The sequence below is a fragment of the Coptis chinensis genome, chromosome 8 (genome assembly GCF_015680905.1).
Source record: "Coptis chinensis isolate HL-2020 chromosome 8, ASM1568090v1, whole genome shotgun sequence".
Classification (NCBI taxonomy): Eukaryota; Viridiplantae; Streptophyta; class Magnoliopsida; order Ranunculales; family Ranunculaceae; genus Coptis; species Coptis chinensis.
The window spans coordinates 25935430-25963300 of record NC_141463.1 but is presented as its reverse complement, the minus strand read 5'-3'; the positions used below and the strand labels follow the sequence as shown (position 1 = coordinate 25963300).

Sequence of the window (27871 nt, the reverse complement as noted above, 5' to 3'; positions counted from 1 at the left end):
CTCAACCATTTTTCTTGCATAACGCCAAGTCTCTTGGATGCAATCCAGATAGATACTTGCATTAGAATGCAATTTGATCTTAATAGGAGCAGATCTTGCGGCGGCTCTAAAGGAGAGCATGATCTTAGTGATCAATACGGGGAAGAGGCGCCAAGCTTTTCCCCACTCCTCGAATCACATTAAACATTAAATCGAGGATGCAGAAATTATACTTATTTATTTGCAAAATCTAGAGAACGTGCAGACATTGTAGTCCGATATCACTGACTTTGTCTTTCCCGAGGACGTTCCTACCAATCCACTGAGCTACAGCCAGTTGATTGGTTCTCGTGGTCGATCGGGCGGACGAATGAGATGTCGGATTGTATTCACCCTCCACGACACAGATCCTTCATCAAAGCAGAACTCCGATTATCGAGATTCCTGAATTGTCGCTACCAAGTTACTTTCAAAGCAATTCCTAACAGTTCCAACAACAACCTCGTTACTTCCCCCTCGTTCCTGCTACCTTTATGAAAATCCTATCCCCTCAATTCTCGCTTATTATAAAATTGTTCTACCAAATCATAGTGATAGAACTCCTCCGGTCGAAAGTACCACAGTCCGTCCCAATGCCTCCTAATCATCTCCGCTGTCGTAAAATGGCGAAGTCGTCGGAAGCAAAAGCGTGCTCCGGCAAAATTCTTCGTCGTAGTGCCATTGAAGTTTAAAGACAACTAATGGTTTTGTAGACCTGGGGAGGCGAGTTTGAAGAAAAAAACAACTAAAACAACGGTGGTGGCGGTGGTTACTTGAATTGGTGGCGTTTTTCGGAGTTAGGTTGTTGGTGGTAATGGTTTAAAGAAGATTTTAGTTGGATTTGATTATCTTGGTGTGGGTGTAGTTAGGTTTTCTTCTCTCTCTTTTTTTTTTTTATTTTGGTGTTTAAGGTTTGTTTTACCTTGATAACCGGGCGGGATTGACTAAAAAGAAAGAAACCGTATGTTTTTTTGGAAGGAAGGAGACGACGAGGCGTCGTTTGGGTTTGGGCCCTAGCCCGGTTTGAATTCGAAATTTTCCGATTTTTTCGCGCAATTTCAAACTCAATTTGCCGCTTTTGATTCTTGGCCCGATTTTGGCGAATGAGTTATGGAAATGATCAGTAGAGAATTTCCAATCCAATGACCAACGGGTTTTTAGTTTTCCTAGGAAAATATGTAGACGGGAGTTGTAAAGCAAGACCTTTTGACCGACCACAAACTCTTTGCGCAAGATTTGCTTATCATGAACACGTTTCATGTTAGCTTTATAATCCTTCGCGAGATCGTAAGAATCGCTACGGATTTCTTCAAGCTCATTCAATTGCAACTTGCGTTTGACACCTGCCTCATCAATATTGAAGTTCAGGCTTTTTATAGCCCACAGAGCACGGTGCTCTAATTCAACGAGCAAATGACATGGTTTCCCAAATACAAGTCTAAAGGGAGACATACCTATAGGAGTTTTGAAAGCAGTTCTATATGCCCATAAGGCATCCGATAGACGCTTCGACCAGTCTTTCCTATCGGGGTTTCTGAGTTGTTTCTAAAATCTTTTGATTTCCTATTAGAAACTTCTACTTGTCCGCTAGTTTGTGGATGATAAGGAGTTGCTACTTTGTGTGTAACTCCATACTTTTTCACTAGGGATGCAACAACTCATTTGCAAAATGTGTTCCACCATCGCAAATGATGGCTTTAGGAATGCCAAACCGACAAAAAATATATTCTTTAATAAAAATACAACCTGCCTTATGGTCATTGCTTTCTGGCAAGCGGGGCCTCTATCCATTTAGACACATAGTCCACGCGGCTAGAATATAATTGAAACCATGGGAAATAGGGAAAGGACCCATGAAATCAATACCCCAAACGTCAAAAATTTCTACTATCAAGATTGGATTTAATGGCATCATATTACGCTTCAGTGATTAAGCCCAAGTTGTTGGCAACGAATACACGCCTTGCAATGCACTTGGGCATCCTTTAAAGGGTAGGCCAATAAAATCCACATTGAAGAACTTTAGCGGCTGTTTTCATCCTACTAAAATGGCCACCACACTCTTTGTCATGGCAGAACGATAGAACTTCATTGTATTCCCACTGGGGAATACAAGTGGGAATACAACGACGAATAATCGATCCGCACAATACTTAAAAAGGTATGGCTCATCCCAAAAGAGTATAACTTAACTCGGCCAAGAACTTCTTACGTTCATTTCTTGACCAATTATAAGGCATAACATCAGCCGCTAAATAATTTACAATGTCGGATACCATGGTCTTTGAAAAAAATCGCATCTGATGCTCATCGGGGAAAAAGAGTCCAAGATGGACTCGAAATCACTCGATCATCGTTAGTTATGAGTCTAGATAAGTGGTCGACAACTCACGTTTTCGACCCCTCTTTTGTCCTTTATTTCTAATGTGAACTCTTGCGGGAGAAGGATCCAACGGATTAATCTCGCTTAGCATCCTTCTTTGCAAGAAGGTACTTAAAATTTGCATGGTCCGTGTAAACTAAAGTTTTAGAACCAGCCAAATAAGGACGAAACTTATCTAAAGCATAAATGACAGCTAAGAATTCTTTTTCTGTAGTTGAATAATTCTGTTGAGCATCGTTTAAGGTTTTACTAGCATAATAAATAATAGTGGACTTATTATCTAGTTTTTGTCACAAGACTGCACCAACTGCATAGTCACTAGCATCACACATGAGTTCGAAAGGTTTAGACCAATCGAGGCTGTATAATTGGTGCAGAGGTTAGGGCGGCTTTTAAAGTTTCAAAAGCCTGCGTACAGTTAAAATTAAAATCAAAGATTATAGTGTAACTAGCTGAAAACAAGAATTGAAAATGGAACTAAAACTTAATTAATCTACTGAAAACTAGATCTAGAATTATCTATATGGTTTTAGGTCTAACTAGCTACCATTAACAAAGAGCTAAACTTTGGTTTTTATACTTTCAGATCCAAAAATCGTGCATGGGCTTGGAGCCATGTTTTGGGCGAAGAAATCGGGCCCAAAACCCATTCTTCGAAATCAAAAAAGCCTCTTCAGCTGCAGTTGGCTTCAACAGACTTTTCGTTCACTTCTGCTCTTCTGATTGGGTCAAGGCTTAGACCATTGGAAAGCTCTTTCCGAGCCGGTCGTTTTGACATAGGGTAGGCCCCATTCCGAGGTCTGAGTCCAAAGATACGACCTTCGGAAGTTCTGCTGACTTGTGTGTTATTTCTGCCCGCGTCGACTTTTCAGCTTTTGACCGGGCTTTAGAAAGGCTTTGTCTTCTTGAATCTTGGCCTTTAATCACGGAACTCCTTAGTAACCGACCTTTGCTCCTTTATCTCGCTAAAGTGGCACATTTCTGCACATAATGGACTTTGAAACACGAAATGCATAAAAACACGTGATCAGTGTTAACTCTTAATTATTACTCACATAATTGGTCTAAAAGTATGACTGTTATAGGGTTAAAACTACAGTTTTGGGCTCTTATCAAGTCCAAAGGGTTGTGATAGAAGAAAGTGGACCTTCTCTTCAAGTCCAACCTCTCGTGATCAACGAAGTTGAGCATTCCCCTCAAGTCCAAAGTGTTGTGCTTCAAGAAGTTTATGCAACTTCTTTATTTGAACAAGATCCAGGTTTACATGTTCCAATTTATGAATACCCGGTTGATCAACAATAAGTGGTTAGAATATATTATCTCTTCAAGGGGCCTACACAACCTCGTCTAAAGGAAAAACAATATCCAAGCACTAAGTTTGGAAAGCAAGGTCGTCGGTTCAAGTATAATTGGTTCTCACAATTTTCTTGGTTAGAGTACTTAATAAAGAAGGATAAAGCTTATTGTTTTTCTTGTTTCATTTTTTAAACAAATCCACTGAAACGTCCAAAATTTTCTATTAAAGGTTTTACAAACTAGATGAAGGTTAATGATGGAAAGAAGTGTGCTTTCTTGCAACATGAAGGAGGTCCATGTTCACCACATAGGTCGGCCACCTTGTCTTGTGAGAATTTTATGAATTCTTCTCAACACATTGATAATATGTTTAAAACACAATGTCAAGAAGAGCTTGCTAATAATCATTTGCTAGTCAAAGCTATTGTTCAATGTATTCAATTGCTTGCGCTACGGGGGATTTCTTTTAGAGGTTATGATGAGTCAACCGAATCAAAGAATAGTGGGAATTTCAAGGAAGTGTTGAAGTTTGCGGTGATGTTGAATGAAAAAATTGCGAAATTAATAGGTAGGGCTTGGAGAAATACCAAATATACCTCACCTAAAATTCAAAATGAACTTTTGAATATATATGCTGAAAAAGAAAGAAAGAGGATTCGTGAAGAAATTAGTGATGCAAAATTTTGTATCCTTGTCGATGAAGCATAAGATAGTTCAAACAAAGAACAAATGGCGATTGTCATAAATTTCGTTAATAGTGGTGGTTTTGTTAGAGAGCGGTTTTTGGGCATTGTCAGCGTGAAAAACACTTGTGCATTGACTTTGAAAGGAGCTATATCCAATGTCCTTGCTCGTCACAATTTGCTCGTTACAAATCTAAGAGGTCAGGGGTATGATGGTGCTAACAATATGTGTGGTCAATGGAATGGATTGCAAGCATTATTTCTTAAGGAGTGTCCATATGCATACTATGTGCATTACTTTGCACATCGTCTACAACTTGCCTTAGTTGCGGCTTCTAAAGATGTGTCGAATGTTTAGTTATTTTTCTCAAAGTTAGCTTCTATAGTTAATCTTCATGTTTCGCCAAAGCGTAAAGCTGAGTTACAGGAGGCTCGACAAATTGAGATTGATAAGTTGGTAGCTAGTGGTGAAATCATTAGTGGAAGAGGAGCTAATCAAGGTCCACCTTGCAACAAGCTAGAGATACTCGATGGGGTTCTCATTTTGAATCAGTTAGTAGCTTGATAGAGTTGTTTGGTGCAACTTGTACAATTCTTGAAAGTGTCATGGAGAATGGGTCAAGTAGCTTTATGCATGGGGAAGCTAAAGGTGCTTTAATTGCAATGAGAAACTTTAAATTTGTCTTTCTCTTTCATTTATTGCACAAGATAATGGGAATCACTAATTTGTTGTGTCAAGCTTTGCAAGAAAAGTCTCAAGACATCTTAAATGCAATAAGTTTAGCCTCGAGTACAAAAGCACTTCTTCAAGAACTAAGAGAATAAAGTTGGGACACTTTCCTTAGATATGTGATTTCATTTTGCGAAAGATATAACATTGCTATGCTTGATATGGGTGCTCGTTACATGGTGGGTACAAGTCGTTCTTGTCGGCAGAGAGATTACATTACAATTGAGCATCATTACCACTTCGATATTTTTAATGCTGTAATAGATTACCAATTACTGGAGTTAAAGAATAGATTCCCCGATGAAGCAATAGAGCTTCTTTCTCTTAGCTCAGCTTTAGATCCAAGTGGTGCTTTTAAGTCCTTCGATATTGATGATATTTGCAAGCTCGCTGATTGTTTTTATTGTGAAGACTTTACTAAGCAGGAGATATATATTTTGAGAAACCAACTACAACATTACAAGATTGATGTGGTTAATCATGCTCTTTTTCAAAAAATGTCTACAATCTCTGAGTTATGTCAGGGATTAGTTAAAACAAAAAAAATCAAAACACTATTTTTTTATTGATATATTGATTCGTCTTATCTTGACACTTCCTGTAACGAGCATTTTCAGCTATGAAAATCATCAAAACACGGACTTCGTAACAAGATGGGGGATGTGTTTTATAACACCCCGTTTCTTTTATATATTTACTAGTACAATAAAAATAATAATAATAATAGATAAAAACAAAAAGGATAAAGATTAGAAAGAAATAAGGTAAAGAGGATAAACCCCATTCCCTATTTTCGGGGGTTTAAAAAAAACAGGGAAGCACATAGAGTTTACACAGAGAGTTTTACTGAGAGAGGAAAAGGGAGGCTTTTTGCTAGAGATACTGATAGAGCGTATAACCAGTGAGTAGATATTTTTATCTTTTCATTTAACTCATAGATTTTTCGTTACTAATAATCTATTTAAATATTTAAAAAATTTACAAACTTCTGTCACTGCTCATAAATTTTTTTGATCGTTCTGTGCTTATTATACATGCCTGCCGAAATTAGAATACATACTATCGATCCGGTCAAATATTAATTGATTTTGATTATTGTTTATCTACTGTGGATGTCGATTAGCCTGTCGAATATCATCCTGTCTAATTGTAATTGTTAAAAATGGTTAACTGTATATGTATTGATTTGTGTGAGTTGTTAAAATGTTTGGATTATATATGGGTTGTTGAATGATTTCGATCGGTTGTTGGTTGAGTTGGATATGTTGAGTGTTATGAGTTTGGTACTGTTGAAGCTCTGAGAGGGTTGTTGACAAAGTCGAACTCGATTTTGGGTAAGCGAGGGGAACCGAGTTTTTATTATATCATAGGGTGGGGTTTTTGTTTGTGAACAAAATCAAACTGTTTCGATGGTGTTTGATGGTTTGAATAGATGTTGTTGAAGCTCCCACGGGTGTTAATGTGGTCGAGGTTGATTTTTTTTTAAAGTGATGGAATTGGGTTTTGAAGGTGGCAATGAGTTGGGTTTTTGAGGGGGATCAAAACTGAATTGTTTTGGTGTGGTGGGGAGTGAGAGTGGTGGTGATTGATTTCGGTGGTGGTGCGAACTGTTGAGGGAGAAGAAGGAGACCACGATCAGGTGCTCCAGAACTAAAGTTTTGTTTCAATTGGGCTTAGGCCTAATTAGAATTTGTGGGCTTGAGTTGTTTTTTTTTAAATAGAACTTGTGGGCTTAAGTTGTTTTTTTAAAATAGAACTTGTGGGCTTATGTTGTGTTTAAGTTTGGCTTGGGCCAAAATAGAAACTTGTGGTCGGGCTTGAGTTTGTTTTAAGTTATAAACTTTTGGGCTTTAGTCTTTAGTTATCTTTTGGGTTTTAGTCTTTGGTTTTTGTTAGTTGGGTCTAGTCCCTAAACCATGACCTTAACCATGAACTATGGCTATGACCATGAGCCATGACCTTAACTATGAACCATAGCTATGACCATGAGTCTGTTGACTATAAAAATGATATGTTGACCGTGACTAGGATTATTGACTGTTGACCGTTGACTTTGACTGTTGACCGTTGACTTTTTGAATGTTGACTTTTCAGACTTTTGACATATTGAACTTAGTAGACAAATCTAATAATAGAATATTGTCGAAACTTGTATAAACATGTTTGTAATTATCTAATAAAGATTTGACGTGGTATTATACAAATTTATATATTGTCATTAATGGATTTTGATTTTGACTATATGGCTGATAAGAACTACGAAGGCTTGATTCCAATCTTGAAAGATTTGGATACTTAGGCAGCTTTGAGCAAAAGTGCAGCCACTATTTTATATATTATATAGTAGTTATTGTGATAATTATATATATATATATATATATATATATATATATATATATATATATATATATATATATATATATATATCAAAAGTTTAGAGGTTATAGCAGACCTTAACCTGTATTAAGAAAATCTCAAGTACATAGTTCCTTTTCTATCCTCTTCAACAATGTTATGTAATTTAAAATCAAGGGGAGGATAAAAGGAAATGTCAAGATCAACTCAAGATCTGTACATCTTTGAAAGGTAGTTAGCTGCCTGATTACCCTCCCTATATACATGCTTAAAACAACATTGAAGAAAGTGTTTTCTAAGTGATTCAATTTGGGCCACTATATTGGAACAGTACCATGGGCTTTGACTTGGGCCCCTAATGATGCTTATCGCTCCTAAAGAGTCTGAGTTGACTTCGAGCTTGGATACTCTTATCTCCTTCGCGAACTGAAGACCCTTGGCTATAGCAAGGAGTTCCCCGTAAAAACCGGGCGCTTATCACGCTAACTTCCCCGTGCATCACCCGGACTTACATTCCCCAGAGAATCCCTAATGATCCCGCCAAATCCATTTCCATCTTCTTGAACTGATCCATTTGTATTTAACATGAAAGAGTCCTCCTCTACTGGTACCCATTTTATCCAGTTGGGAGCTGAGTCTTTGAAGTTAAGCTTAAGTCCCAATCTCCCTGCCAATATTCTCCGAGATGCCGATTCTTTTACATCTGATAGATTCCTTTGAAAGTATAGCTGCATAGTGGACATAATCTTGTTACTTAGCTGCTGCACTGGGACCTTTTGATTCTTTTTCTTCCTTCTGTTTCTTTCTTCTACTTAATTATATATGTATAATGTTAGTACTTAATAATTGTGTATACGTGCTCGTGGTGGTTTAAAAGGTATTCACAGGGCATTTAATTAACGTGTTAATCATAATTGAGAATCGGGATATCTATGATTTATATAATGGATAATGAGGTGAGTTGATTGGTTACTGTGTTTAGAATCTTTATTAATGATTCTACTGTGTGAGAAGATGTTTATTTTTATGATGAAAATATTATAATAAATAATAATTCTTGGGTGTTAACAAGTCTTGTGAAAATTTAATGTGTCGTCCACATCTTTAGATCTCTCCACGCCTCTTTGATGAATGAAATGAAATGAAATGTTTATGACTAATGATGTCATGTGAAAAGCTGCCTTAGAGAAGAACTAAGGCATTCACCTTGCGGGGTGGGTTAGATTCCTTGAGTGTACGGGAATGTAGGTCTAGATTCTTTGAATGTGGTGGGAATGACCTAAGGTATTCATCGAATGTGCTATGAATGATCTGTTAGTGTTATGATGGGTATTCTTTGAATGTGGCAAGAATGACCCAAGGTATTCATTGAATGTGTCATGAATGACATGTTATATTTTTATGCCCAAAAGAGGCTTTGTTTATGTCACTACAAGAAAAAAGGCTTTATATCACTGTTAAAAACAGTGACAAAAAGTCTTTTGTCACTATTTTTTTTTTTTTACAAAACCGTGACGGAGTGAGACTCATTTATTTTTTTTCCAAAACCGTCACAAATATTTGTTCCAGACTAGCCTCTCTCTACCATAAAAAACGGTAACAACTACTCAAAAACTGTCACAACAAATCATATCATTTGTGACGGTTTTAAATAAACGGCTATGCATTCATCCTTTTTAACAGTCATAAAACCATTAAAAAAAAATAGTAACAACTGCTCAAAAACCATCACGACAAATCATATCATTTGTGACGGTTTTAAATAAATTGTTAAGCATTCATCTTTTTGAACAGTCATAAAAAAATATCATTAGTCATGACGATTTGAGTAAAACCGTGATAAAAATATTTTTTTTTATTCAAAAAACATGAATATTTGATAAATATCATGAATATATATATATTTTATATATATATATAATATATATGATATATATATATATATATATATATATATATATATATATATATATATATGTATATATATATATAAATATATATATATATATATATATATATTCATGATATATATCATCATGTATATTCATGTATGATATATATATAAAAAAAATATACATATCACGGTTTTACTCAAACCGTCATGACTAATGATATTTTTTATGACTGTTCAAAAAGATGAATGCATAACAATTTATTTAAAACCGTTACAAATGATATGATTTGTCGTGACGGTTTTTGAGCAGTTGTTACTGTTTTTTTTATGGTTTTATGACTGTTAAAAATGATGTATATATAAACTCACAAAATTGGAGACCTGCAATAAACTACACACCTGAATAAACTACATACCTAAATATGATCTATTAAATTTCAAGCAACACTCATATATATTGCTAATTTCATTGAAACATTCCAATCTCCTTGGATAACCAATATATATTTGTACTTAATCGTAAAACGTAATGAAGTAAATAACACATTTCCCATCTAATTCATATAAATATAATTAGCCTAATCCAAATCCAAATCCAAATGAAAAAATAACATAATCTCATCAAAGTCGATCACCCACATATGAACAAATTGGAAAAATCCACAGTGCTTTCCCAACTAATAGCATTCATTCCTCCAAGGGAACCCCAAAATCCTATCTCATATCTTTTAACACACTAGCCCACTTGAATCCTGCAATTAAAAAGAGGTGGTGACACTCAATATAACTTGACATAAAATAGCCAGTAAATGCACTAATATACAAAGTAACCAAGTAATCTAGGCATGCACTAATTATATATAAGATATTTCTTAAAGATTTAAAGTAAATCATTAGTAGGTATGATAGTTGAATGCAAAATAGTTAACTCAAGATCATAAATACCTATGTGAATAAGTAGAATTGCAACTGTTAATATATCTAAGGGTTAAGTCAACCGAAACTATTTGAAAGAAGTTACAAGTCATTATAAGCATCTTATAAGAAACCCTGATATCGCAGACAAACAATCTGTCCATTGTTAAGTTAAACCAAGATAGACTTAGGTCCAATACCCATTAATTGTTCTTGGAGAACACATGTACAACTCAAACCCTTTGTGAATAACTCAAACACTTACAACCAAGTACAAAGGACCTATATATAAATAAATAAACATACTGCCAATGCTTTAGCCTACCCCCAAGGAGATGAAAAAAAATGTGTATGTACACTTTAATCAATTTTAAGTGCCTAAGAGTCGAAAAATAAACTACGAAAATTCATTATCAGTGTAAGTATATGAACGATAAAAATTTCAGTTTGAACAGTCTAACCTATTAGTTTTGTAGCTTTTAGCACAGACATCGACAAGTAATGAAACTTGGTTCGCTTGAATGTAAACTCGACGGGGTAACATTTTCGTGTAGGTAGCGGAATCCCAGCTTGAACACGACTCAAACTTTCTACCCTGCGCACACTGCTAAACACAACTACTATCACTTTTGCTAGTAACATTACCAAATATCAGCCTTTCAAATAGAGACTAATAGCATCAACTTGGTGATGAGGTCCACTGAAATATAAGAAACATTCTACAGTAGAATCATCATATAAACATGGAAACAAAAGAAAATAATCATCATATAGCCAAGTGTAGTAGCATAAACAAAAGAATTATTGGAAAAAAAAATACCTAGTAATTAAGAAGCACCTGAAACTACAAGCAACAAAAGTAGATTCCTTCTTTACAAAGTGATGATCCTTCTTTACAAAGTTTCATATATAACTACCGATTACTGCATGTGGAAATTATGATCATCTTATTCGAGAAAAACAAATAATTCATTTGCAATCTTATAGGGATGGAATCCAAATGAGATAGCCGCTTTCCCAGCTTGCCATTCTCTGCAAAATTTTCTTCCGCCAAGATGCTTGCTATAGTTTTATCGTCTTCTGTATCTTGTAGGCTGCTATTAAAACTAGAGGAAGAACTTTCACACGCAATACTACTGCTCTCCGTCATTTTTCCTTACTTCTGATCAAGCTGCCTTGTATTACCATGAAGGTAGAAAAGTCAAGCACAAAGACAAAGAAATCAATATAAACCCACCAAACAAAACTAATGCAGAAAACAGTCTTCAAGCATAATACAAAACCATATCAAATGCACACACAAACCAAAATCCCACTGAAACAATTATCCAAGTTTCTAGCTAAGTGTCTATAACATCCAAACAAACAAAAAAACGCTGAGTAATAAGTAAACAGTCCTCCAAGTTTCTAATTCAGAAAGAACATCCCGCTCCCCGCTCCCCCTCACAGCCACCCACTCTTTTCTTCTCCTAATTCAGCAGACATTGAAAAGCTACACCAAAGCCTAAATGCATTACTAAACAAACACAATGCAGCAGATCCTACATACATAAAACTGGAGGTTACATTTCCACATAATCTCAACAAGAACCCACCCAAAATTCACAACAATCACTAAACAGCCAAGATCCAACAGAAGTCATAACTAACTTTTATCAATACCCAATTCAATATTTTTCACTATATCACAAAAGGGGTAGTACAAACACTTGTACTTATGCGCACTCCAGGCCCTACTTGTTAACTTTTTTTTATAGCTTAAACTCATTTAATTTGTTAATATTGAAAAACTAGTCATGAAGAAGTATACCTTGTCATTCGGCCTCACCATGAGGTTTAAGCATTAGTTAATATGTGCCTGAACAATTCTACATTCTTTGTCTACTTCCAGTAGCACAAGGTTTCAAATCACTACAAAAGTAATCCAAAACAAGAAATTAGAAACCCAATACACCTATCCTTTGTTGTCCATCAAAAGTCCCAAGCTTAATTTAAATCAATAATAAGGTGGAGATTTGAGATTTAGTGGCGGAAAAGCAACGACTGTGAAATAAAAATGGCTGCTACTTACTTGTCCCTTGCACATCCACTCTACAGGGCAGCCAAACATGGATTTACTCAATTCACCCAACTCGATTCGATCCGGCATTCGGCCTCACATCAAAGCCTTCTTTCACGCCCACATCTAAATCATTATATAGGGATGAGCAAGTTGATTAAGCCATAGCTCTTGAACTTGCCACCAACGCTTAACTCTCTGGCCTTGGCTTCGTGGGTGGGGACTAACGGTCTCTGGTGCATGCGCTAACTCCCCAAAGTGAGAAGCTCTTCACATTATGCCTATAATAGTATGATTCTAGAATCTAGACTATTTAAGATAATGCAAGTACATAGTAGAAAGAAGCAATTCACACATAAAAAAGAAGGAAACTTACTTTCTCAATGTTCTCCCTGATGGCATACTTGCAAGCTCGCTGGCATATCTTTGTGATATCGACTCCACTAAAGCCTTGAGTATACTTTGCAAGGGCTTTCAAATTCACATCTTTAGAAACGGGGGACTTCCCCGACGCCTTTGAAGATGGAAAGACGAGAGGCCTCATTTGGTAAAGGGATGTAGATCGACCGATCAAGGCGGCCCGTGTCCGAGCAATGTAGAATCAATTATATCAGGCCTGTTGGTAGCACCAATAATAAACACAGTTTTCTTTGTAGACATTCCGTCCATTTCAGTCAGAAGTTGGTTCAAAACTCTATCAGCAGCACCTCCCGCATCTCCAACACTACCCATCTCTGTCAGAGAATAGAAATTTACACATTAGCTGAGTACAAGTGAAATACAAAAACATTCAGTGGTTTTCCATATAAGAATTTAAAACACTTTGAATTTCGAAGTATAAACGATAAATTTTTACCAAATTCTTACCTGACAAGAATGATGAAAATCGAAAAACGAAGCAACACGATCTTGTGAAGCACAAAATGAGAAGATTACAACCTGATGAAACACTAATCTCATAACGTATAACATCTTTTTCCTAAAAATTGCTCAAACTAAAAAGAAGGATGGAAAGATAAAGTAGTACCAACTCACTTTAAGGTACGCGTTTAAGATCATTCTCAACTTGATCCACTGCGTCAATTTTTTACCTTTTTTATTTGCCAGTTCTTGTTCAACATACTTTAATCTGTCGAATATATGGACTCAATCAGCATATGATCTTAGCAACACGTGCATATGTCAAATTAAGAAATTCTAAATTTCTAAGAGTAAAGAAGCATGTATGGGAGGGAAACGGTTCTCTAATCCGTTAGGGAGGGCAATTCATCGGTTGAGGCGATTTAATAATTGTAGTGGAAGAGAGAAGAAAGGGCAGTTCAATGGGGGAGAGAGTGCGACATTAAGTAGTAGTAGCCTAGGGTTTATTTTTGTTCGTTTTTTCTTTTTCTTTTCTTTTAATGGGCGAGAGATAACCTGAAATTTTGAGCGGGTTGGAAAACTTTTCGAAACAAAAATTGTCACAGTGAAATTACAAATTCACAACATTTGATGACACAACAAAAGTTTTCGAATCCAAAGTTAGCGGGAGATAGAGGGAAGTGAGAGTGAACGTGGCTGTGTCATGGCTGTGTCGTGTTTTGAATTAATTGTTTTTTAGTACATTTGTGGGCGCGTTGGACCAAAAACTAGTTGGGTCAAACGGTCACTTAAGGTCGGATAATATGTAACTATTTTAGTAAAATAGTCATAAATAGTCATCTGCACATATACACCTTCTTTTAAAAAAAACCATTTGTGACCGTTTCGAAAACGCACGTCACCAAAAACTTTTTAAAACAGTTCCTTTTTTTCCATTTGTGACCATTACGAATAGAACAATCACAAATAACATTTTAAAATAGTCATAAAAAGCCTTTTTTCTACTAGTGTGTGTATGGAAAACCTAGAGATGGTTGTGTGCTGTTACAACATTTTAAAATGGATTTGATCAAGATGATGTGTGCTGTTACAATGTTGTTTTATTGTTTGTGTTCATTTTCACATGGATTATGGATTAAGTGCGATAACATGTCTGTGAACGTTGTATTTGAGTGTTATGTTATTATTCAATAAATAATGAGATATTTTGATCTATATTGAATGAGTTGTATTATCTGATGGTTTTGTGACGTACTGAGTAAGGAACTAATTGCCTCAGTGTTGGAGGAACTATCTCGCCTCACTCGTACACGTTAATGGATGAATAGTATTTTAAAGTATAAGAGATTAATCTGTTAGAGGTGATTAATTACAAATAGAAAGTATAATAAATAAAATATACGTGTATTCTTTTTGAGATGTGTATACCTGCGTATACACGTGTATTCTTTTAAGATGTGTATACTTGCGTATACACGCTTTCTTATATTATTGTATATAGATGAACTATTACCGTGTATATATGATTATAATATTGTTTTACCAAGAAAACATGCATGCGTATGTTGTTTTTTTTAGGTCACGTTATTAATGATTAATTAAAATAATGGTGATAATGGTTATATTTTTACTATATTGGAATTTATGTAGAGGATGTCTTAATATAATGATGATCGTATTTCAACAACAAACAGATTTTTTTTATTTTGTCTTATAAGTGTGCTTCGTGCTGATAAATTATGATATGATTGATTAATACTGTTAAATTAGTTTCACATGATTTTTGGCATATTCGAGTATTTATTCCTAATTGTTTTGTTTCAGTCTATATGATTTTGGTAGAGGATATGAAAAATTATTTTTTGGATATGTGATATATTTGATCCAGTTGCAAGCATGAATTAGGATTCAAGGGTGGTTTTAAAATTTAATATTTCTGGGAGCATGACTAAAATAAATATAGAGTTTTATTATAGTATCAATGACATGAGTGACAGTTTGTTTTAAGTGTGTTAGGACAGTAATTTTCTTTTATGCATGATAATGAAAGACTCCATAATGTTTTATGCCGGGATGAACTTACTCTGTATTATTGATTAGTTAAGTAGAATATTAATTTTTCGTAGAGTCTGCTATGTGTCAAGAAATTGCATGCTAAAAAGATATGATATATTTGTCTTGTGTTTGAGTGACAGTAATAATTTGTTTTAATATAGACAGTTAAACTGTAATAGATTTTGTAATGGCATGAGGACATATATTCTGGAATTAAGTAAAATAATTAATACCAATGTTATCTTGCTTAGGTTTAATCAACGTGCATTCTTGTATAGGTTCTAAGTTAATAACCAACGTTTTTGTTCGTATAGCTTTACTTCCGAATCTCGGGACGAGATTCTTTTGAGATGTGTATATGGTATGCTAATAGGTATTTTAAATCACACGATTTTTTTCTATTTATTAATTAATTTAATTATTTATTTTCAAAATTCGTCGGATTGGACTCGGGATACGTGGGCCTGGTTTTGGGCCCGAGTCTGGGTTGGGCTTGGGTTTCGGACCCAAGTATATAAACACATTGTTCTGAAAAATAGGGTTCATAGATAATAAAATATTTAAAAAAATGGAGGCAGAGAAAAAGCTGGATTGCTGGAGAGGTGGAGCGCGACGGCTCGGACTCGGAGGAATTCGTAGGAGCTGCTCAGACAGGTGAGTAGCTATTGTTGCTATTTCACCGGGTTTATAGTTTTTTTTATATACCAACAAAATTCTACTGGCAACTGTTTCTATTCATTTTCAGTTTGTTCGGCTGTAGTTGTTCGGCGATATTGTCGAATTGATTTAAACTAGATAATGTTAGGGTATCTTTTGTTAAGTTATTGGACTGTTGCGTTTTTAAATGTTGAACTCAAGAGAGCGTCAATGGCGGCTACTCTGTGTGTATGCGTTACTGGGATGTCGGGGGTGTAGTATTTGAGGTTGGGACTGTCGAGTGAGGGCGGTGGGAAGCTTGCACTGTCCATTAATGGCGGCCGACAGTAAATCGCCCAAACACTCCAGTAAAAGGGGTTGAACGGTTTTTTGGTTGTTTTGTGTGGTGAATGGGTGATTGGTTGAGGTGTGGGTATTGATGTTCGAATGGGGGCTGTTGGACGGTGGTGAATGGTGGCCGAAATTTATTTTTTTTAGATCTAGATTTGATGAGGGGGGGATCGAGGTAAGGAATCGAGTTGTTGGGTGTATTAAAGTTGGTGGGTTTTCGATTTGTGGCATAACCGTTTTGATGAAGTGAGGAGTGGTGGCCGATTGTGGCGGCGCATTTTGGTGGCTGCTGGAGCTGAGGAAGATGACAGTGAGAGGGATCCAGTGCTCCCAGTCCCACCTAGTCTAACTCTAATTCGCTTGGGCTTGGGCCTGACCAATTTGGATTAGTTCTTTTGGGCCGGTTTAGATTCAGTTGTTGGGCCGAACCAAGTTAAGTTTTTGGGCCCGATTTTGGTTGTTTTGTTTGGGCCAGTTTCTTTTGGTTTTGTTTGGGCCCGGATTCTATTTTAGATGGTTGGGCTTTAGTGCTAATATTTGTATTGTTGGGCCAGTTCTAATATTTGTATTGTTGGGCCAGTTTCATTTGTATTGTTGGGCCAGTTCTAATATTTGTATTGTTGGGCCAGTTTCATTTGTTTTGATTGGGCCGGTTTCAATTTAAGTTATGTTTTGGGCCAGTTCAGTATAAGTTTTTGGGCCAATTTCTAATATTGCTTGGGGCCAGTCCATAGGACTTAAAATAGATCTATTTGGGTATTTCACTGTTTAGACTTTCGGGTTCTAAGGTTGGGCTCGGCCAGTTGGGTCCGAACCATTACCTTGGTCATGAGCCCATGAGCCATGCACCTTTGCCCTTAGCCATGAACCATGGCTATGACCCTGGACTTTCGAATCCGGAAACGACAGTTTGACTTTGACCATGATATGTTGACTTTGACTTTGACCAGGACATGTTGACTTTGACCATGACATGTTGAGTTTGACCTTGACCATGATGTGTTGACCTTTGACCCTTGACTGTTGACTTTGACCGTTGACCTTTGACCGTTGACTTTGACTGTGGAATGTTGACTTTTCTAGTTTTTCACATATTTGATTATATAAAATATTGTCGATATTATATAACTTGGTTGGTCATTATCTAATTTAGATTTGACGTGAGTAGTGTGTAAAGCATATATATATTGGGCTTTGATTGTGGACTGTGGACTGTTTAATTGTGCTACGTTTTATGTTGTATATTATATGGACACATATAGTAATAAAATACTGTGGAAGCTTGTATATATTTGATTGTCATTATCTAAGAAAGACTTGACATTGATGTTGTGTATTTTTGACACGTGACGATATTGAGATGTTATAATAAAAATGTATGTGATACGTTGAAGTAATTGTGGGGTATTATATAACATGCTGGGATATATATATTGAATGCAATATCTTTGAGAGATGTATAAACGCTCCATTATTTTATATGTGAGATGCTACTATGAGGTAGTATGGTTTTGGTGAATGTTTGCCCACGGGAGTGTGGTGTAGTGCAATAATATATTGGCACGTGAAAGAATGAAATTTGGTTATGAGATATAATTGAGATGTTTCTAAATATTATGGCTTAGTGCAATAAGGTAATTGACCTGCACGTGATATAGTGGAATGTTTATGAGTCATTAACGTATGACACTTGAATAAATTACATAACGAAAATCCTAGAACCTGACTACCACAACTCATGTGATTGGCCCTTCTGGCGTTTCAGTTAATCTGAATGGCCTTCGGGCGGCTCTTCTGGCGTTTTATTAATCTGAATGGCCTTCGGGCGCCCCCCCTGGCGTAGCGCCTAATAGTGGCTTGATTATTCCGTTCGCAAAATAGAACGATGATCGCAATATTTTATGCGAATAGTGGCGATTTACATAATTGCTTCCGTGTGAGGATTTACGGTGTCGCGGCATCCCACTCAGGGTGGTTACGCACGGAGTGGTTCATTATGTAAGGGGAGGCATGTGGATGTACATGTTCGGCGTTGGATAGCGATTGTGGTAGCCAGGGAAACTAGGTAAGACATAGATACGATGTGATTTTAGGGACACGCAAAGAAAACCTTAATTAATATAATTATGGTAATATGTTTGTTAATGATGTATTTGTAGATAGATGATTATATATGGTTTTGCAAAAGGGTGGGTCAAACTAATTACTTGGGCAGAGACGACCCACCCACTCTGTGATTGAGCATGAAATGAGGTACGTATATAATATGTTTGTTTGGTTATTTGTTTAGTTAGAACCTAAGGCGCCTCGATGGAGGAACTACATGCCTTATTTACTATGCATATAGTTTGTTGTGTGGTTAGTGGGAAGTTAAGGCGCCTCAGTGGAGGAACTACCTGCCTTAATTATTATACTTAAGGATGTTGTATTAGTCGTTGAAAGTTAAGGCGCCTCGGTAGAGGAACTAACTGCCTTATGGATTGTGTTTATATTTGTATAAGTATATGTTGTTTTTTTAGGGCTACTCACACCAGCATTGTTTATAATGCTGACCCGATTTGCATGTTTGCTTATCGGGTGTGTTCATTAAATAAACATAGTTGATAAGTCTTGACAGGTTTAGTGTTGAAGAAGATCGGTTGCTGCTTGTGGTTTGCGTTAGCGTTGCATCTCAGGATAAGTTTTGTTTTCCCTTGAGGTGATATAGATTTTCAGTTGAGATAAGGTTATTTGCATTTTCATTTGTAAATTGTTTTTGGTAATGAAGATGACTGTTGTTTAAGTTAAAAATTTTATTGGTTTTTAATTATCCGCATATTTTTAAAACTGTTTATGGGTTTTTGGGAGTGGAGAGTGCGTCACACCTCGGAGATCGAAGAGTCGGGGACAAATAATGTTTTTCCGAATTCTGTCGAAATTCGGGGTGTGACAGTTGTGACTCACAAGTTAGGAGTTTACAAGATTGAAATATGTTTTCTAGAGGCGATATCCCGCTTGGGACATATATCTTGTAGTGGTACTCGGTGTGAGTGAGGCACACGGGTATGTGTGATTTGGCAAATATGTAAAGTGCAAATCGTGGAGTAGGAATTAAAGGTTGAGTAGTGTCTATTAATAAATGAGTCAATGAGATAATTAATAAACAAAGTAAAAGATTGATTTTACGTATGACTGAGTTATTGCATATGATTATTTATGTATTATGATATACATGATTTCTTACAAGAAATATATACGTGATTGGTATGAGTTGATACTCACGAGGGATGAATGTACTCCCTAGTTGTGATATTTTCCTCATTCTCATAAGTAGACGAGTGGTTAATTAGTAAAATATTGATTTTAAGTATGATGGAGTTATTGCATATAAATATTTATGTATTATGATGTACATGATTTCTTACACGAAATATATACGTGGGTTGTGTGAGTTAATACTCACGAGGGATGAATGTACTCTCTGGTTGTGATTTCCTCGTTCTCATAAATAGACGAGTGGATGCATATAATTTCTTATGAATGAATATACATGAATGTAGTTAGCGTGATATGATGGATAGGGTGGTGTGACAGGAATGTTAATATTAGCAATATATTATGCCAGATTATGCATACCCATGATGGTTACAGTGAGAATGAAATAAATATAGATTTTTAAAGATTACATTTGGGAAATCTAACTTTGTTTTGCAGGCGGGTAGGGTTTATTAACTTTTTATGCAGAGACGTTGTCCTACCTTAACACGTAAACGGTTATAGGTAAGATTTTAATTAAATTAATTTACGAGATAATATAATTGAAATCTTACTTTGGAAGAAACTACACGTCGTTTTGGAAAATGGAACTATCTTGTCTTCCAAGTTAAAATGGTTGGTAATGTTATTTTTATTTATTTGGAAGATTGATTGAATGTAGTAGTGTATATTTTATTTTAGTCTTACTTAGCAAATTCAATTTGCTGACTCATATTTCTTTTGTTTTGCAACGTGGGTGTGTTCTTGGAAACATAGATGGTAGAATGCAGTGGATGACAACGTTTGATTTAGATTCGCTTTTGGTGCCTTACTGGTTTTGGTGCCTTACTGGTTTAAGTTTTCTGAAGTGAAAAGTTTTGATTTGAAACAAATGTAATAGAATTGGTTAGTATTTTTATTTGTGAATTAAGAGTTGTTCTTTCGGTTTTACTTTGATTTCATTTTCATATATCGTGTTTAGTAATGGGTTATTAGGGTTTCGTTTTATCCTAGCGGTGATAAAAGGGCCGGGCCGGGCTAGCCCGCCCCTCAAACCATAAAAGCCCTCATGATTGAGGGCCGGGTCAGCCCGCCCCTATTTGATATTGAGGGCCGGGTCGAGTAGGGTCAAGCATGAAAACTCAAGCCCTTAACCCGCCCCTCGACCCTCATTTTTTAGGGCCAAATGAGGGCCGGGTCGGGCCCGATCTAATTATACTTCACTAGTTTACTATTTTTGTGATTTTTTTGTGTGTTTTTTTTTTTTGTAATTGATTTAATAATATGTATATAAGTATACAAAACTAATTATTATATCTTTAGAAAAAAAAAAAGATAGAGATAGTGGAAGAGATGATATTCTTAAAATATCTACATTTTGCATACTTAACTATGTTGTTAGGTTGGATTTGCTTTATGTATGACTTATATACATATCATTAAATCAACTACAAAAGTGCATATATTATATTATGTTATAATTTATCCCCTATTGAAAACTAATTTAATGATTTTTTTATACAATTTAGATAATTATAATATAATACATAAATATAATGTAAAATAACAAGAAAATGTGGTTTTCTTTTAGGGTTTACACAAATATATAGTATAATATATAAATTATCACCCCTATTTTGGGTTTACACAAAATAATCATAGTTCACTTTTCATTTTATATTTGACCTCTTTTACTCAAATTACAAAATACCCCATATGATATGTGGTAAACTACTATTATTAAACATCATTTGTAGTGAAAATATTTAGTTTAAATAGAGATAATTGTGGTACCCTACATATATAATGTAAAAATATATATATATATATATCTTATCGGAAAAAAAAAAATATTGAGGGCCAAGTGAGGGCTTGGAAGGGCCAAATACGGGCCGGGCCTATGCTCCAGAACCTAGACCTTAGCCCGCCCCTAATAAACATGAGGGGCGGGCCTCAAATCTGTGAGGGCCAACTTTTGAGGGTTTTGTCGCGTATTTTTGAGGGCCGGGTCGGGCTGGGTTGAGGGCCCGAGGGCCAAATTATCACCCCTATTTTATCTTGGGTTTTCAGAATATGGAATAGGGTGTGGATAATTCCATATTTTTAATTTTCTAAAAATTTGAGGTGTGACATGTTTCTTGCCGATTGTATTGAACGAGAGTTTGCTGAAGAAGTCGATTTGAATTGGATAGTAAATGAATTTATTAAGAAGTCACGCAAGGCAAAATTTCGCTAATGCAATACTTTGTACTTTGTTTAAATGTCTTTGTTATAGTTGTCTAGGTTTGTAGTGACAACACTCACTCTTTTGTCTATTTTTAATATTATAATGAAAATGACGACTCTTTTGTTTACAATGTTAGTTAATTATGATCTCAAATGGATATTCACGTAGTTTCATTTGACACAAAGAATGGATGGAATGGTTTGATTTGATTGGTTCTCTTAAAGAAAAAAAAAAATCATAGCCCCCTCTTGATATTACATCCTAGTTCCGCCCCTGACCTGTGAAAACACGTAGGTTAAGTTCCTCAAAGATATTTTTACTTTATTGATTTAGAGGTATTTAAATAGGAATAGGAGATTACAACTGACTTGAGAGATTCTCTCTACTTATCTAACTATCTCTACTTATCTAACGAGAACTGAATGAAAGAGTACAGAGTCCAACTCTTATCAAGTATTTTCCTGATTTGTTGGAGTGTACAGATATATTAATAGTCCCCCTCAAGGTGGAGCGTTCAAGGACTGAACGCACAGCTTGCCAATCAAATTGTCAAATTGATCTCTGCCCAATGGTTTTGTAAAAACGTCTGCGAGCTGAGCACTGGAAGATATAAATTGAGGAGCTAAAAGCTTGGACTGAATCTTCTCTCTAATGAAGTGACAATCAAGTTCTATGTGTTTAGTGCGCTCATGAAAAACAGGGTTATTGGCAATATGCAGTGCAGCTTTGTTATCACAGAACATACTGATGGGAGAATGATGAGAAATTCCAAAATCACGTAACAAGTATTGTAACCACTGTAATTCACAAGTGAGAGTTGCCATAGCCCTATACTCAGCTTCGGCAGAAGAACGGGATATTGTGACTTGTTTCTTAGTTTTCCACGAAACAATATTAGATCCCAAAAAAGTACAATAACCAGTGGTTGATCGTCTAGTATATCCGGGCATCCCCCCAATCGAGTCCACCGAGAACCACGTAATTGAAGTTTGCTAGAAGAGGATAAAAATATCCCTTTATCAAGAGAGCCTTTCAAATAGCGAATCACTCGGTGAGCTGCATCAAGATGCGTAGTGCGAGGGGATTGCATAAACTGGCTTAGAATGTTAACTGAATAATTAATATCTAGGCGTGTCACCATTAGATAAATAAGGCGGCCCACTAAGCGATGATATGTAGTCGGTTCAGGAAGCAATGTACCACTCTCTTTAGATAATCTGAGTTTCTGCTCCATAGGAAAATCAGCAACCCGTCCACCAAGAAAACCGGTATCTTTGAGAATGTCTAAAATATATTTCCTTTGAGAGATGAAAAGGCCCTTGTGTGAGTGAGCTACCTCAATGCCAAGGAAATATTTCAATTTCCCCAAGTCTTTGATGTAAAACTTTGCTTCGAGAAATTATTTGAATTGTTTAATAGCATATTCATCATTGCGCTGATAATAATATTGTCCACATAGGCGAGAAGAAAAAAATCAAGAACTGCCTTTATGATAAATGAAAAGAGAATAATCAGACTTGGATTGAGAAAAGCCTGCAGCAAGTAGTGTAGAAGAGAACTTGGCAAACCATTGGCGAGAAGCTTGTTTCAAACCATAAATTGATTTGTTGAGCTTACAAACACGAGTGTCCCCCTTTCGAGCAAAACCGGGTGGAAGTGTCATATAAACCTCTTCATGTAGATCACCTTGTAGAAAAGCATTGTTAACATCAAGTTGGTGTAGAGACCAACGTTTAACAGCTGCAATAGATAGTAAAACACGAACGGTGACCAATTTGGCAATCCCAGTGCGAAAGTATCATGGTAATCTAGCCCATGAATCACGAGTAAAGCCCTTTGCAACTAATCGTGCTTTAGGACGCTCAAGAGTACCGTCAGATCGATACTTGTTTCTGAAAACCCATTTGCAAGGGATTGCCTGTTTGTTGGGAGGGAGAGATATAAGTGTCCATGTGTTGTTCTTTTCGAGGGCTTCAATTTCCTTTGTCATAGCATCCTTCCATTGAGGTATTTTAACAAATTGGGAATATGATTTTGGTTCATCCAGAGAACAAATAGTGGAAAGAAACGAACTTGTGTGCAGCGGAAAAATTAACATTAGAAGTATATTGGTTAAGAGGATATGGTGTACCTTTCAACCCGGAGTTAGATGAAGAAGGGGAACATTCATGACTAGTCATAGAGCATATGTAGTGCTTAACCAAATAAGGAGGAGGGCTCCCGATTCTTTGTCTTATCGAGGTGGTGTACTGGTAGATGGAGAAGTTTGTGTGGAATTAGATGGTATAGTTGTTGGTGGAGTAGCCAAGGATGGACTGGTATTGGAAGTTTCAGTGACAGGTGTATTTTGTGAAGGAGGTGTGGGGCAGGATTCATTGAGTAAAGGAATTGTGATTCCATAATTACTTGGGAGGGAACGTGGAATATCTGTTGGATTATCATCATATGAAGGATTGTCATCTAAGGATAATGGTAAAACATGAGAGGATTGTATTGGTGATATGGGTATGTCACGAAAGGGGAAAATACCTTCATGAAAAGTAACATGGCGAGAAGTAGATATAGCATTAGTTGTAATATCAAAAATGCGATAACCTTTTTGTGCATGTGGATAGCCAAGAAACATCCCGTGTTTAGCCCTCGATCAAATTTATGTTGAATGTTATTATTGTGCATAAAACATAAGTCCAAAAACTTCGTAGTTTGGTGAATAATCGGTTTTGAACCAAACAAAATTTCTTGTGGGGATTTGTGTGATAAAAGAGGAGTTGGCAGTTTGTTAATTATGTATGTGGCTGTGAGAACACATTCACCCCAGAATTTTAAAGGTAAATGTGCCTAAAATCGAAGAGCTCTAGCTACTTCAAGAAGATGACGGTGTTCCCGTTCTACAACCCCATTTTGTTGGGGAGTTCCAACGCAACTTCGTTGGTGAATGACACCATTGTCTAAAAAAAATGTTTGCATATCTTTAGATAAAAATTCAGTTCCATTATCGGAACGTACACCTTGTATTGTTGGAAAAATTTCAGCACCGTTGTTAGAAAAAAATACGATGTATGTGATGCTGAAATTGAGTGTGAACCATGGAAAAAAAATATTGCAAAACTTGTTTTGTGTCAGATTTAAAATGCATGAGATAGAGCCAAGTGCAACGACTAAAATCATCTACAATGGTTAAAAATAACGAACCATTTAATGAAGGTTGAGAAAAGGGGCCCCATATATCGCTTGATGAATCAAAGCAAAAGGTCTAGTAGTATTAATTGAACTCAAAGGAAAAGATAAACGAGCTTGTTTTGCTTGAGGGCAAATATTACAAGGTTTATTTTCAGAACAAAAATAAATGGAACCTTGTTAACTAGGCGATGGAGAGTGGGATAAGAAACATGGCCAAAGAATGCCATAAATCAATGGTAGGTGGTTTGATGGCGCCATTCTTTGACGGCCGCTTGAAAATAATACAACCCTTCATGAATGTTACCCTTCCCAATCGCCTCTTAGTTGATTGGTCACGAAAAACACATTAAGTGAGGAAAAATGTTAATACACAATCATTTGATTTGGTAAGTTGGTCGACTGATAAAAGGTTAAACTTGAAAGATGAAATAAAAAAACATTTTCAAGTTTAATGAATTGGGACAACTTGCAGTACCAACATGAGTTACAAATGCATTTGAGCCATCGGGGAAGACCAGCGGAAAAAGGATGTGGACATGGTTTGTAAGAGGAAAAAAAGTGATAAACTATAATACATGTGATTAGAGGCTCTGTATCAATAATCCACACTGAATTGGTGGGAGCGGTAAGGGCAATACACTGCTAGATTTGCATTGAAATCTGCACTACCAAAGAAAGCATGGCAAGTAATTTGTTATCCTGTTCCTTAGTGACGCTAGGAGTTGTGACCATTTCTTGTTCTTTGTTCTTTGTTGCATTCTGGTGTACATCAAATTTCTTTGGAGGATAGCCATGGAGCTTGAAACAACGATCTATAGTGTGGTTATCTCTTCCACAATGATCGCAATGAAAAGCGTGGTTTTGATTGCCACGATTGAAATGGTTTCCACGATCTGGCGGGCTTTGCGGCAAGTCATTTATACGGAATAGGAGATGAAAAAGAATGTATCTCTTGCTGTTTTTCTTCTTGACAAACAAGAGAGTAAATCTTGGTAATGGCAGGAAAGGGCTCCATGAGAAGTATTTGGCTGCGAGGTGGTTTGTACCTATCATGGAGACCTTGAAGAAATTTCATTGCTCGATCGTCAAGGATTTGAACTGCAAGAAGCTTGCCATAACCACAAGTACATGGCTGAATTATAGCGAGAGAATCAAGTTCATTCCACAAGGACTTGAGCTTGGTAAAATAAGCAGAGATAGACAGGTCATCTTGCTTTGTGTCTTTAATATATTCCTTGAGTTGAAAGACTAATGGAGCATTTGATTGAGAGTAACGTTCCGCAAGGTCCTTCCAGATTTCTCTTGCAGATTCAAAGTATGCAATGCTTCCACGAATTTCAGGATTCACAGAATTGAGTATCCAGCAGGAAACAAGATCATTACATCTTTGCCATTGAAGAATTTCAGCAGCATCAGTTGGTTTGTCAATCGTACCATTAACAAAACCAAATTTGTTCTTCGCTCGTAAGGCCATAGTTATGGCACGAATCCATGTGTTGTAATTGTCACCTGATAAAGAAAGAGCAACCAACACAGTGGATGGATTGTCTGAGTGATGCACAAAAAAAGGACCATTTGAGGAAACCTGAGTTGCATTAGACTCTGGTGTTCCAGGAGTTGGTGGTGCATCCATTGAACAAAGTAAATAGGGAGGAAGCTAAAAAAAAAGTGTTTTAACTTGAATAAAATTGTTGCTCCGATACCATGTGAAAACACGTAGGTTAAGTTCCTCAAAGATATTTTTACTTTATTGATTTAGAGGTATTTAAATAGGAATAGGACATTACAACTGACTTGAGAGATTCTCTCTACTTATCTAACTATCTCTACTTATCTAACGACAGAGTCCAACTCTTATCAAGTATTTTCCTGATTTGTTGGAGTGTACAGATATGTTAATATGACCATTGGAGAGTTGGAGCAGGGAGTTCCTACTTCCTACCTAGCTTATGAATGGCAGAGAGAAATTTTATGAGTGTGCTCGTGCAATTCTTTAGTCATTTCTCCGTTATGCTGTTATGTTATGCCTAATTGTACATCACTTGGACGTATGTCCCTCCTGAGAGTACTGACTACTTAAAAAACAAACACGCACAAGTACACAACCCGCTAGACAGATCACTTGCCAAGCCACTCACTAGGTGTCTAGGTGGATCGCTATATTGTGTAATTGATAATGTTTTGTGACGCTTATTTGATGACCAGTGAGGTCATCAGATGGATCTAAACTTGCTAGTTTTCAGGTGGTATGTGATTTCGGATTTCCTGAACTCAAATTAAAATGGAAGTTGTGGCTTCAAGCCCATTTCCGTGTTTATCAATTGGGCTTTTCTTAGTCATAATTAAGAACCAAAGTCAAATGGCTAAAAAGTCAAAACCAAGTCCATTTTCCCTTGGAGTATCGAAAGTTGAATTCATGAGGTTAGTCAACAAACAATTGGCAGAAGGAAAATGATGCCCAATTTGTAGAGCCCAAGTAGCCAAAAGGTAAAGACGTATAATCCATAATCCCCAGCCATTTTTTGGGGATTTGAATTGGGCTTGGCTGGATGAAGCCTTTTTTCTAATGTTATGAAGTTCAGGTTCACGGTTTAACAATTTCTAACTCCTATAATAACATTGATCAAAGGAAAAAAATGTTTTAGTGATTTGAAAGATGATCGAGTTTCAACCTCGTGTGACTGATTTTATCCGATCGAAAGGATTTTAGCAACTGCAATTTTGAGTAGATGATGTTATTACATAACCAAAAGATCGAACCATGCTTACAAAATAAAATCGCACTTATTAACAGTCACACTGTAGCAGGCAATTCTACAACATTGTTCTATCGAAGTGGGGGCATAGCATTGGGATCGACTTCCTAATTCATCTTTTTGGATTACATTTTATGGCAACCTTGGACATATATTCATATAATGATGCGAGTTTTTAAGAAATATGATGACTGAAAAGAAAAGTAATGAGTAGAGAGTAAGATAGGATACATGGATG

The 27871-nt window shown here is 36.2% G+C and overlaps 1 protein-coding gene and 2 long non-coding RNA genes across 3 annotated transcripts; all 3 read right to left on the bottom strand.

Annotated features, from left to right (window-relative positions):
- Window positions 1–11503: 11503 nt before the first annotated feature.
- Window positions 11504–12811, bottom strand: LOC147480771 (uncharacterized). Its single transcript, XR_015206847.1, has 3 exons — window positions 12710–12811; window positions 12346–12630; window positions 11504–12185 (listed from the first exon to the last, which is right to left on the bottom strand). It is a non-coding gene; the product is annotated as an uncharacterized LOC147480771 (long non-coding RNA).
- A 112-nt stretch (window positions 12812–12923) lies between these two features.
- On the bottom strand, window positions 12924–13680 carry LOC147480770 (uncharacterized). The gene is made up of 3 exons (XR_015203663.1): window positions 13369–13680; window positions 13201–13272; window positions 12924–13067 (listed from the first exon to the last, which is right to left on the bottom strand). It is a non-coding gene; the product is annotated as an uncharacterized LOC147480770 (long non-coding RNA).
- Window positions 13681–25790: 12110 nt separating this feature from the next.
- LOC147480769 (uncharacterized) lies at window positions 25791–26510 on the bottom strand. The gene has a single exon (XM_086578744.1). It carries the CDS (start codon window positions 26508–26510, stop codon window positions 25791–25793), a length of 720 nt encoding a protein of 239 aa, XP_086434870.1.
- Between the last annotated feature and the right edge of the window lie 1361 nt (window positions 26511–27871).